General features: G+C 38.7%; 1 protein-coding gene across 1 annotated transcript in view; it reads left to right on the top strand.

The window, feature by feature from the left end:
• ptprn2 (protein tyrosine phosphatase receptor type N2) overlaps positions 1–12,656 on the top strand; it is a gene marked incomplete at its 5' end in the record, with an annotated part of 47,772 nt that overhangs the window by 25,620 nt on the left and 9,496 nt on the right. Inside the window, 4 exon segments of the mRNA XM_034205532.1 lie at positions 672–749; positions 5,145–5,264; positions 6,176–6,342; positions 9,487–9,540. Coding sequence (XP_034061423.1) covers positions 672–749; positions 5,145–5,264; positions 6,176–6,342; positions 9,487–9,540 — 419 coding nt within the window.

The raw sequence follows: 12,656 nt of genomic DNA, 5'->3' as shown, positions 1-12,656 counted from the left end.
ACCTTAAGTTATTGAAGGTAATAGCAATAAAGTTGTATTTTAAATAGGGGTTAAATCGTGATTTCAGGTTTTTTATGTTTGAAGAGACTGATATCTAACATTTCTGCAAGACATTTCAACACAAGGCTTACAAATCATGAAAAGCATTGAGATATACTGTAGTGCAGCAGAAACACATTATACAATGACATTGAAATGAGAATAAAATCAACATTAAAACCAGCTAAAATAGACAGGTTTACAATACAAGAATAAAAGCGATTCCAATCTGACCTCTTTGAAAGGAAGTAAGGAATGCACACGACGCGTTCAGAGAATCAATGAATGCTGTCGTTCTTTCGGCTTTCATGGCCGTCATTTACCCAGAAATTGAAGCTTTAATCCCGAACTCTGTCTAAAGGCCCGGACACACCAAGCCGATTTTGGCCGTCGATGAGCGTCCTGTCGCCCTACTCAGATCGGTGTGTCCCGCACCGTCATGTCTTTTCGGCCGACACCTTTTTGGCCGAAAACCTACCGATTCTTCATGTCGAATCTGAAGTCTTGTCGGTGTGTTCCAGTGCGACACATGGCCAAGACGCAGAGACGGCGCGACAGTCGGGTCCGTCTGTGTGAGTTCTTTGGTGTCAGCTTGGTGTATCCCTACCTTAAAACTCTGCTCTCTCTTCCAGATGGACCATGACCCTCGAAACCCGACGTACATCTCCTCCCAAGGCCCTCTTCTCTCCACCGTGGCCGACTTCTGGCAGGTAACACCATCTCTACTGTCCTTTCATTGTTTTATATTCAGCTTATCGATCCAAACTAACGAGCCCATCAGCTGTTACTGTTTCATACTTTCTCAGAACATAATAAACATGGATGTATAAAGAAAGCTGTGTGGAAGATTGCTCAGTGGCGCAAGGAACTCTCGAAAACAAATATATATATGTTTTTTAATCTTTGTATTTTTTCTTATTATTTTATTAAAAAATTCGATTAATTTAATTTATTTTTTTGTATTTTATAATATTTTTCAATATAATAATATAATATTTAAAAATATTATAAAATACATAAAAACTCAATTAAATTAATCGAATTTTTTAATAAAATAATTACAATAACATATTATGTTATTGTAATTTTTAAAGTTTTATTTACATCCTATTTCCTTCATTTTTGGGAGCCTAGTAACTGTTTACGTCATTAAAAAAACACGTTCTTAACTAGCTGAAGATGCTAATACACCTTTAATCACTACCTTCTTTGCTACATATCAAACCATCCAATACTATATTTAAATACCTAAAACAATGACTCTGTTGACGGGACGTTAATTTACATTTTTGGGTATTTCTTTTGTCTTTTTCCTGAATATTTTACGTAAAAATGCAGTATTTTTTTTCCTTTTCTCAAGTCAAGGATCTGAATACTTACAATCCTAACCCCTTACCAGACTAAATGGGCAATACACCTCCAAATATACCAGTATCTGGGCCCATTGACCATTTCACCTCCAATCATTAGTTTCAAGGCCCATCTTACCTCAACGAATGGAGAGGTGAAACAACTCTGGATTTGACAACGTTTACGACCTTAGATTCAAATAATCCCCTCGTTTTCGTACAAATAATCATCCGCTGATTTACACTCGTCTCTTTCTCCGATGTAAGTCAATGGGAAAGAGTCTTTTTGGGACGTCACAGAAGTTGTAGTACCGCCATTTGGCCACTAAGCACATTTGTGAAAAGACAAATAATTGTATTCTTGGCGCTGTAATGTGATCATAATGCATCAAAGCGGTGCTTTCTGGCTGTAAATATACGTCTCATCACACACACCTCTAAGAAGTCGACTTATATTCATAATAATGCTAATGTTTGCCCATATTTGCACCCCCCCCCTCCCCTTGTCCATAAATGTCACACGGACCAGCCGTTAATCACTGCATATCGGCGGTTGTAAAACATGTCGTTTCGTGTGGAGCTTCGCTTTAAATGATGCATGGTCTCCAAATGGCGTTTTCACGTGTTAATAGGACCGCACTGTGGTAATTAGAGGGTCGTTTGGCTCCATATGGGGACGTTACTGAATGCTTATTTATATTCAAACATGATGACGTTTGGAACAAGGGAAATGTCCATATGCTTATATTCGCTTTCAAGAAAATACAATCCGTTTTTTTATTTCATTTCTTTGTGTTTTTCTCCCTGAAAAGGAGACAAAGACAGAGCTTCACGTCACAGCTTTAATGTTTTAATAAACTCAACAACAGGATTACTTCCTAATGCTCGGATAAAAACCGACTTTGGTCCGACATGTATGGAAGCAAACAAGAGACAGAATGATTTTAATTTGATCAGACACCGAATTTATAGCATTGAAGATGTTTACTTTGAAAATCATGTATCTGAATTATTTTAACTTGAATTTTTGGGATCTGAATTTGTGAACACGAAAACAAATACATTGAAATTCAGCTTTTGAAATTGCGTGTCAAGATATTTCAGATTTTTATTTCACAAAAATTCAGATACATGATTTTCAAAGTAAACATTTTCAATGCTATAAATTCGGTGTCTGATCAAATTCAAATAATTCTGTCTCGTGTTTGCTTCCATAGGGTTAGAGCAGGGGGGTCAAACTCAAGGCCCGGGGGCCAAATCCGGCCTGCGACTTCATTTTCTGTGACCCCTCAAGAGCTTGCAAAGAATATAATACGTTTATTATACAGTTACATTACAGAAGCAGGTTGCCCATAAACTACATGTCCCACAATGCATCTTGTTTTGTGACATGCGCACTGAAGAGACTTGCAATTATTTGCCCTGGACTTCTGCTTTCAGACGTAGTTAATTACGAATGTATTATTCTATCCGATAATAATCCAATTCAGAGGCAATAATGTAATATAATACATTATTTAATATATGTATATGTATATAGTTACAACCGGCCCTTTGAGTGCAACCTTAACGCGAATGTGGCCCGCGATGACATTGAGTTTGACCCCCCTGGGTTAGAGAAAGATTCTACGGTTCTGAGGTTGAATATCCTCCGAAAATGCTGAGAACTGTTTCATTTTGCAGCATTTTTTTGGAACATTTAGCAGTGAAATACTCACGTTTCCCCCAGGAACAGCTTTAATCAAGGAGCCTTTGCAGACCATTTACATGCACCAACACCTACACGAGAGGGAACACCCCAGAAAAAAGCAGATTAGAGCCTCTTTGATACAAAACAGCTGTTTCCTGTATTTAGTTTATTAATGTGTGTTTCTGCGAGGTGAAATGATGAAAATCTATTAACTAATAACACAACCTTCCCAATTAAGCAGAATATAGAGACAGGCACAATGAAGCAGGAAGAAACTATTCATTATTCCACACGGTAAACACCGGGTTGTTGCCGCTCTCTCTCCCCCATTAAAAGTAAACACTGTCATGAAAATGGCCTGTTTCCATCCTCTCTAATCCACTGCAGCGCTGATCCTCCAAACACCTTCCCTGCATCCCATAATATAATGAGAGAATATCAGAGGAAAACTCAGTGGACATTTTAAGCTGAAAAATATTTTTTAGATTGGCTTTTAATTTGCAAGATCCCCTTTCTGTGTTTTTATTAATCTTTGTATTTTTTCTTATTATTATTTTAAATGTTTTCTTCATTTTTTGGAGCCTAGAAACTGTTACAAAAATACGTTCTTAACTATCTGAAAACACCTTTTATCCCTACCTTCTTTTATATATATTAAACCATCCAATACTATATTAAAATACCTAAAACAATGAGTGTGTTGACGGGACATTAATTGGCTTTTTTTGTAAGTTTTTCCTGAATATGTTTCGTAAAAATGCCGTATTTTTAGTGCCTTTTCTCACGTTAAGGGTCTGAATACAGCACTATGCAAACCCCTTTCAAAACCAAATGGGTAATACTCCTCCACATTAACTCTAAACACGTTCTTAACTATCTGATGTATTTATTTAAATACTTGAAACAATGAGTGGGTTTACAGGACATTCATTGGCATTTTGGGGGTTTTTTGGTCATTCCCTGAATATCTTTCGTAAAAATGCCGTATTTTTAGTAGCTTTTCTCACGTTAAGGGTCTGAATACTTCTATCCAAACCCCTTTCCAGACTAAATGGGTAATACTCCCCCACATTATCTCTAATCTCATCACACAGTCGGTGTAATGCGCCACTGGGCCGGATCACAGACGCTCACCATTAGTGTATAGTGGAGGCCATTGTGTTTTTATAGCAATCATAAAAGCCACGTTTCCTCCTCATTCTCCTAATGGCTGCCGAGGGCCGTCTTCCTCCCCGTTAGATTAGGAGGAGATGAAATGAAGCTGTTGTGATTTCACTCAGACGTCAAGCGTCCATCATGTGTCTCACGCTGAGCGCCGACATTTATTCAGACTTAGGAAATCAATTTCACTTTAATGCAAGAAAATGAAGTCGTGCTACATGCTTCTGCTAGTCAGTGGCGGTTCTAGACCAATTTGACTGGGGGGCCAGTTATTTTCTGAGGGGGGCACAATAAATGCAGGACGAAAAAGAGAACTAGACAGTATGAAGTAATTGCGCATAAGAAAACAATGCAATACAGTTATTGGTATTTGTTTCAGTACACTTATTTATTTCAGATAGATCTTATAGTTATTACTGTTAGCTTCAGCTTAAGTTATAGTGCAATGTTTGCACTAACACCATATTTATATAAACATAAAGGCAATGAACAGTTACATCTCTACTTTACATAAGGGTGTCTGCACAATCTCACATTGCAGCAACAAAATCCTGCGTTTTTTGGCAAACCGAGTACCAGAAAATATACATTAAAAAAAAAAAAAACACTTTTCATTGTTAGGGGGGCCACAGGAGGGTCAGAGGTCAGTGTTAGGGGGGCACTGCCCCCCCTAGAACCGCCCCTGCTGCTAGTGACCATCAACAAAGACAGATTACTGCTATATTACTTTTAATAAATGGGGATTACTAGCAGTGTGTGAGCTTAACTGTGTGTATTAAACTAAACATTGAGTATTTTCTCTCAGCTCAGATGTCATTTCTGCTGGTTTTCCTATAAAATCATGGTCACATTGTTCTGTTGTCTTACATAATACACTTCAGTAAACAACGTTTGTTTACTTTCAGATGGTGTGGGAGAGTGGTTGTGTTGTCGTCGTCATGTTGACCCCACTCTCTGAAAATGGGGTGAAGCAGTGTCATCCCTACTGGCCTGACGAGGGATCGGATGTCTACCACGTCTACGAGGTAACGCTTGGATTCTGTACATTTTAAAGAGGACCTGTTTTATTTTTGGGGGTTTTCCTGTAATGTGATATAGGTTTTAGTGCATGTAAATGGTCTGCAGAGGCTCAAATCCTTGTGTAGTTAACTTCTGGAACATAGTGTCGGATGTCTACCACATCTACGTCAGTGAGAGATCAGAAGGAGTTGCAAAGCATATATTTTAACATTTTAAAGAGGCCTTATTCTACTTTTTGTGGGGTTTCCTTCCCTGTAGTGTGATATAGGTTTAGGTGCATGTAAATGGTCTGCAAAGGCTAAAATCCCTGTGTTTACTTCTGAAACATAGTATCGGATATCTACCACATCTACGAGGTAACGCTTGGATTCTGTACATTTTAAAGAGGCCCTATTCTGCTTTTTGGGGGGTCTTCCCTTTCCTGTCGTGTGTTCTATAAGTTTGAGTGCATGTAAATGGTCTGCAAAGGCTCAAATCCCTGTGTTGTTGACTTCTGGAACATAGTGTCGGATGTCAGTGAGAGATTAGAGGGAGTTGCAAAGCTTAGATTTTAACATTTGAAAGAGGTCCTATTCTGCTTTTTGGGGTTTTCCCTCTCTATAGGTTTTAGTGCATGTAAATGGTCTGCAGAGGCTCAGATCTCTGTGTGACTCCTTTGTTTACTTCCCAAAACAACGTGACATCCCTATCACCTTTAGTTTTGTGTAGATGCTTATCTTGTAGTTTATTCCTGCAGGTTTTTATCAACTCTATTTGCATATCTGGATACCAACATACTAAGACTTGTCTCTTCTTAATAATAATAATAATAATAATAATAATAATAATAATAATAATAATAATAATAATAATAATAATAATAGATTACATTTGTATATCCTTGCTAAATCTTTCACTAAATCGTTATATTTCCCAGGTGAACTTGGTGTCGGAGCACATCTGGTGCGAGGACTTCCTGGTGCGCAGCTTCTACCTGAAAAACCTGCAGACCAACGAGACTCGCACCGTCACGCAGTTCCACTTCCTGTCCTGGATGGACCGCGGGATCCCAAACTCTGCCCGGACCCTTCTAGACTTCCGCAGGTAAAGTGGAGACCCTCATTGGTGTTTACTCGTGTCACTCAAACTAGACGAGGAGGCGTGGCTTTTCTCATCATGTAGATATACCAACAACAATACAATTAACACATTACCCCGTGATTTAATTGCGATGCATGTCTCAAAAATAATGCAGAAGTAAAGCTATACGTAAGTGTGCTTACAAGACGGCAGGAAAAAACATTTAAGATGTTTTCTGAATGCAGATCGGAGCAGGCTAGGCTAAGCTAACATGTAGCTGCTCTGTCCACACTCACAACAACGTCATACAGACAGAAATAAAGCAGAGACACAGACAGTCTGGGGTTAGTACGTGTATACACTCTGATGTTTCTCCAGTTCATGAACAGATATGAGGAACTGTGAGCTCTGTGTGCTAACGGCTAACAGCTAACGGCTAACAGCTAACGGCTAACAGCTAACGGCTGCTGTTTGGTTTCCTGAGTCAGCTATGACGACAGGCTGAGATTCTCACCGCTGATTGGCTTTAATTTATCTCTTCAGTTGACATTTTTTTAACTGACTATCCGCATCTTTGCATAGAGAGGCGAAGTCCCGCCCATCTACTTCCAACCCATCGGACCTTATTTCGGAAAAATTATGTATTGAAGTCAATGGAGAGAGAAAGATTATCTTTCGATCCCGTTTGAATTGTGCCACGAATTACACATATGATGTTTGTCAATCTTAAAAAATTATTTCCACGTCAAAAAGGTCACAGTTTGTCGTAAAACTGTTGAAATATAAGACTATGAAAAATACGCAACTAGAAAGACTACAAATCCCAGAGTCCCGGTCCCGCATGCTGGCTCTCACGGAACCGACTCACTCCCCTTGTGTGTGTGCACAGCTCTCAACGCGCCCAGACTTGGAGTGATTTTCACCTCTTTTAATACTTTCCGTCTCGTTCTGAAAGAAAGAAGTGAAATGTTTCAACGTGACGGCCGTCTTGGTGTGTGGAGCGAGACGGGAGATGTAGTTCATTGAGCGGTTTCAAACAAACAAAGTGTTACTTCACAGTTTGACGACACATTTTAATTTGTTTGACTTGAAAAATTATCTTTTAAATTGACAAACATCATATGTGTAATTCGTGGCACAATTCAAACGGGATTGAGAGATAATCTTTCTCTCTCCATTGACTTCAATACATACTTTTTCTGAAATAAGGTCCCATGGAGGAAGGGGAGGGACTTCGCCTCTCTATTGACTTTACTTGCAAAAAAAATCCTCTTCAAATGGGGCGTTCACACCACGACATCATTGGTGTTTACTCGCGTCACTCAAACTATACAAGGAGGCGGGGCTTACCTCACCATGTAGATACCAACAACAACAATATTAACATATTACGACATGCAGAAAATGCTTATCCTCCGCTGTGAACGCACCTTCAGACCCTGAAGATCTCCACCTGATGTTTTAATCTCCTCCTCTTGTTTCCTGTCTGCACCCTCTTTCTTTGCCCCTCTGCTTTTGTGGGGGTCCCGGTTGTTCTCTGATCAGGTTTCTGTGCTATCCCTTTCATCCCGGGCCTATTTCCTTCACCTCCCTCCAGAACATGTGATGCAGCAAATTAACCGCCCCGCACTGCTTGGCTTGGCTTGGCTTGGCTTGGGAAGAGAAGAATATAAAACGCTAATTCAGGCAGCCAATTAAATGAGAAGCCTGTCTCGCAAAATAAAGAACGCTAGTGACTGAATAACCTCGCTGTGTTCTCCATGTAATGTGTTCTGGCAGAAGAGCAGCAATAGGTCCTCTGGGAGAACCAGGAGGGAAAGGAAAAGCCTGCAAATGAGGAAAATTCAGAGTCGATGCATCTGATTGGTGGACGGGTGTCTGTCCCTTATTTGTGATGCAGATGAGGGCGAAGGAAAGGATGCTGTCATGGTGTGCATATCTGTGATATCGAATGAAGAAAAGTTTGTTTATTTGATTTCATTTTTAAACCCTAACTCAAAGGTTGCATGTAAACAAAACGCTGCGAGAGAAAATGGGTTTTTCTGCACAAAAAAATCATTTGTTCTATTTTTATTTTATCTTTCCTTCTTTATATCATATTTTTTTTATTCATGTATCTTATAGGTAAATAAAACATAAATATTTATTTATTTAAATGTTGGTATCAAATGCGAGAATGATTATATATTTTTATTTTTAATTCTTTCAGATTTATTTGAAAATATTTTTTTTCTTTTTTCCCTTAACTGTATTATATTTATTTATTTTTCCATTTATATATATATATGTTTTACATTAATATATATATATAAATATGATAAAAATATCTATTTATTTTACTTTTGGTATCCTCTTTTACAAACGAGTCAATGAGAGTCAAAAAAGTCTGAATTTGAATTTGATATTTCGAAGCCTTGATGTTTTTGAGGATGCTAAAGCCACACCTCCAGCTTATCCTGTAGGTGTGGGTGCGCAGGTTTGAGCAGGTTCTCCTTTGCTATTGGCTGTCAATATGTGGTGTGGGTGTTGGGAATCTAAAGCTCTGACTTTACTCTCAGATCTTCTCGGTGTTTCTCACGGTTTCTTGCGGTTGCCAGTGTCATTTTTGTGATGCTGCAGCTAGTAATATGAGCCCAGTTGCATAGTCACAAAAGTGATCATTGGAAACTGTGTCTCCTCAGCCAGGCCTGTGCACCTCCTGCTCTTCCTCCTCCTCTTCCTCCTCCTCACTGCGCCTTCCTCTTGATTGCATGGGAACTCCAAACAGCTCTGCATGGTTATAAGAAATCATATACAAAAGGTGGCTGAAAGGTATAAAAAAAAAAAGAGTGGAAATGCACGGACGCTCTCGCTGTAGTCAGTTTCCATGGCAACAGAAGGTGGTGGGGGTTGGGTGTGTGAAAAAGGCTCGTTGGCCCTCACTGTGTCTGTGGTGTAAAACATCCCATAATAAGCCGAGGGTTAGTGGCAACCATCGCAGTGTTATTTTATCACTGATTTACAGATTAAAGAGGTTTGATTAACAGGAGGCAGGTTTGCTCTTTTGATGAGTCACCCCTCGCTTTAATTATTCAGTACGTAGTTTCTCTACTTTAAAGAGTCCTCGTTAGCAGCCTTCATGCTCACAATGCTCACCATAACATCCACTTTTCTCTTTTTCTATTGCAGGAAGGTTAACAAGTGCTACCGGGGTCGATCCTGCCCGATTATTGTTCACTGCAGGCAAGTATTCACTTTAAAGAGTCCTCTCCTGCTGATGTTCAGGTGTATATCAGTATGTAGTGTCTCTACTTTAAAGAGTCCTCTCCTGCTGATGTTCAGGTGTATATCAGTATGTAGTGTCTCTACTTTAAAGAGTCCTCTCCTTCTGATGTTCAGGTGTATATCAGTATGTAGTGTCTCTACTTTAAAGAGTCCTCTCCTGCTGATGTTCAGGTGTATATCAGTATGTAGTGTCTCTACTTTAAAGAGTCCTCTCCTGCTGATGTTCAGGTGTATATCAGTGTGTAGTGTCTCTACTTTAAAGAGTCCTCTCCTGCTGATGTTCAGGTGTATATCAATATGTAGTGTCTCTACTTTAAAGAGTCCTCTCCTGCTGATGTTCAGGTGTATATCAGTATGTAGTGTCTCTACTTTAAAGAGTCCTCTCCTGCTGATGTTCAGGTGTATATCAGTATGTAGTGTCTCTACTTTAAAGAGTCCTCTCCTGCTGATGTTCAGGTGTATATCAGTATGTAGTGTCTCTACTTTAAAGAGTCCTCTCCTGCTGATGTTCAGGTGTATATCAGTATGTAGTGTCTCTACTTTAAAGAGTCCTCTCCTGCTGATGTTCAGGTGTATATCAGTATGTAGTGTCTCTACTTTAAAGAGTCCTCTCCTGCTGATGTTCAGGTGTATATCAGTATGTAGTGTCTCTACTTTAAAGAGTCCTCTCTCGAACAGGAAAGGCAAAAAATCGGCCTTAACACCCATTAATCCAGTTCTCTTGTGTCTATTCCTCTTATTTTTAATGGGACACAAACACCAGAAACTCTTCCCTTTTGGTCGAGTTAGTTAACCAGGTATCTGTCAGACATTTTTTAATGGTCACATCCTTCTTCATGCATGAGTGGATCTGCAGTGGATTAATGAAGCAGCGGTGCTCCTTCTTTATTGGCCTTGCCTTTTATTAGAGAGACGTGCACGCCTTGTTTGCAATTAACATGCAGAGCGGCTGAATGGCCAGCGGCACAAAGGGAGGCTTTTCACCAGACTATCTCTGGAGAAATGAAAAAGCAAGGCTCTCCACGAGCTTTCTCTTTTCTCTCCAGCCTCTCCACCTCTCCTCTGCTCCTGAGGTGCATTCATTTAAAAAGCCTTTGTCCCCGGTGCGCCTCACAAACCCTTCCCCTCTCCCCCAAAAACCCCCAGACCACACATGCATCTCATTTATCAGAGCGTCAAATATTCAAGATAGCAAAAGTACACACATCCTTTACTCAAGTACAGATACTCGTGTTTAAAAATACTCTGGTGAAAGTAGAAGTACTGACTAAACTTCTTTCCTCAAGTCAAAGTAAAGAGGCTTTGAAATGTACTTCAGTAAAAAGTACCCATAACTAGCAGCTGCTTTAAAGAGTACCTGACCTCCCTTTATATTAATAGAACAATAATGTCATTGTTAGCTAATGAATGTTTCCATGCTGAACAACGGCAACATGACAACGTTTCCATTGGTCCCTCTTCTTTAGAGAAGACCAGGAAATGATGGATACACGGATCGTGTTCAAATCAATAGACACGCAATGACTCTAAAGAATAATGATCACGCATCAAACACACATTCAGACTAAAGGAACCAGCTGTTTGGGAAATGAGAGAAGTAGAAAGTACAAGTATTTGAGTTCAACATGTAAGAAGTAGAAAGTACAGGTATTTGAGTTCAACATGTAAGAAGTATAAAGTACAGGTATTTGTGTTCAACATGTAAGAAGTAGAAAGTACAGGTATTTGTGTTCAACATGTGAGAAGTAGAAAGTACAGGTATTTGAGTTCAACATGTAAGAAGTAGAAAGTACAGGTATTTGAGTTCAACATGTAAGAAGTAGAAAGTACAGGTATTTGGGTTCAACATGTGAGAAGTAGAAAGTACAGGTATTTGAGTTCAACATGTAAGAAGTAGAAAGTACAAGTATTTGAGTTCAACATGTAAGAAGTAGAAAGTACAGGTATTGTGTTCAACATGTGAGAAGTAGAAAGTACAGGTATTTGGGTTCAACATGTGAGAAGTAGAAAGTACAGGTATTTGAGTTCAACATGTAAGAAGTAGAAAGTACAAGTATTTGAGTTCAACATGTAAGAAGTAGAAAGTACAGGTATTTGAGTTCAACATGTAAGAAGTAGAAAGTACAGGTATTTGTGTTCAACATGTAAGAAGTAGAAAGTACAGGTATTTGAGTTCAACATGTAAGAAGTAGAAAGTACAGGTATTTGAGTTCAACATGTGAGAAGTAGAAAGTACAGGTATTTGGATTCAACATGTAAGAAGTAGAAAGTACAGGTATTTGAGTTCAACATGTAAGAAGTAGAAAGTACAGGTATTTGAGTTCAACATGTAAGAAGTAGAAAGTACAGGTATTTGAGTTCAACATGTGAGAAGTAGAAAGTACAGGTATTTGAGTTCAACATGTAAGAAGTAGAAAGTACAGGTATTTGGATTCAACATGTAAGAAGTAGAAAGTACAGGTATTTGAGTTCAACATGTAAGAAGTAGAAAGTACAGGTATTTGAGTTCAACATGTAAGAAGTAGAAAGTACAGGTATTTGAGTTCAACATGTAAGAAGTAGAAAGTACAGGTATTTGTGTTCAACATGTGAGAAGTAGAAAGTACAGGTATTTGAGTTCAACATGTGAGAAGTAGAAAGTACAGGTATTTGTGTTCAACATGTAAGAAGTAGAAAGTACAGGTATTTGAGTTCAACATGTGAGAAGTAGAAAGTACAGGTATTTGTGTTCAACATGTAAGAAGTAGAAAGTACAGGTATTTGGATTCAACATGTAAGAAGTAGAAAGTACAGGTATTTGAGTTCAACATGTAAGAAGTAGAAAGTACAGGTATTTGAGTTCAACATGTAAGAAGTAGAAAGTACAGGTATTTGAGTTCAACATGTAAGAAGTAGAAAGTACAGGTATTTGTGTTCAACATGTGAGAAGTAGAAAGTACAGGTATTTGAGTTCAACATGTGAGAAGTAGAAAGTACAGGTATTTGTGTTCAACATGTAAGAAGTAGAAAGTACAGGTATTTGAGTTCAACATGTGAGAAGTAGAAAGTACAGGTATTTGTGTTCAACATGTAAG

This window comes from Gymnodraco acuticeps, unplaced genomic scaffold, assembly GCF_902827175.1.
Source record: "Gymnodraco acuticeps unplaced genomic scaffold, fGymAcu1.1, whole genome shotgun sequence".
Classification (NCBI taxonomy): Eukaryota; Metazoa; Chordata; class Actinopteri; order Perciformes; family Bathydraconidae; genus Gymnodraco; species Gymnodraco acuticeps.
Note: the sequence above shows the minus strand (reverse complement) of the source record. Positions and strands in the feature narration are given on the sequence as shown.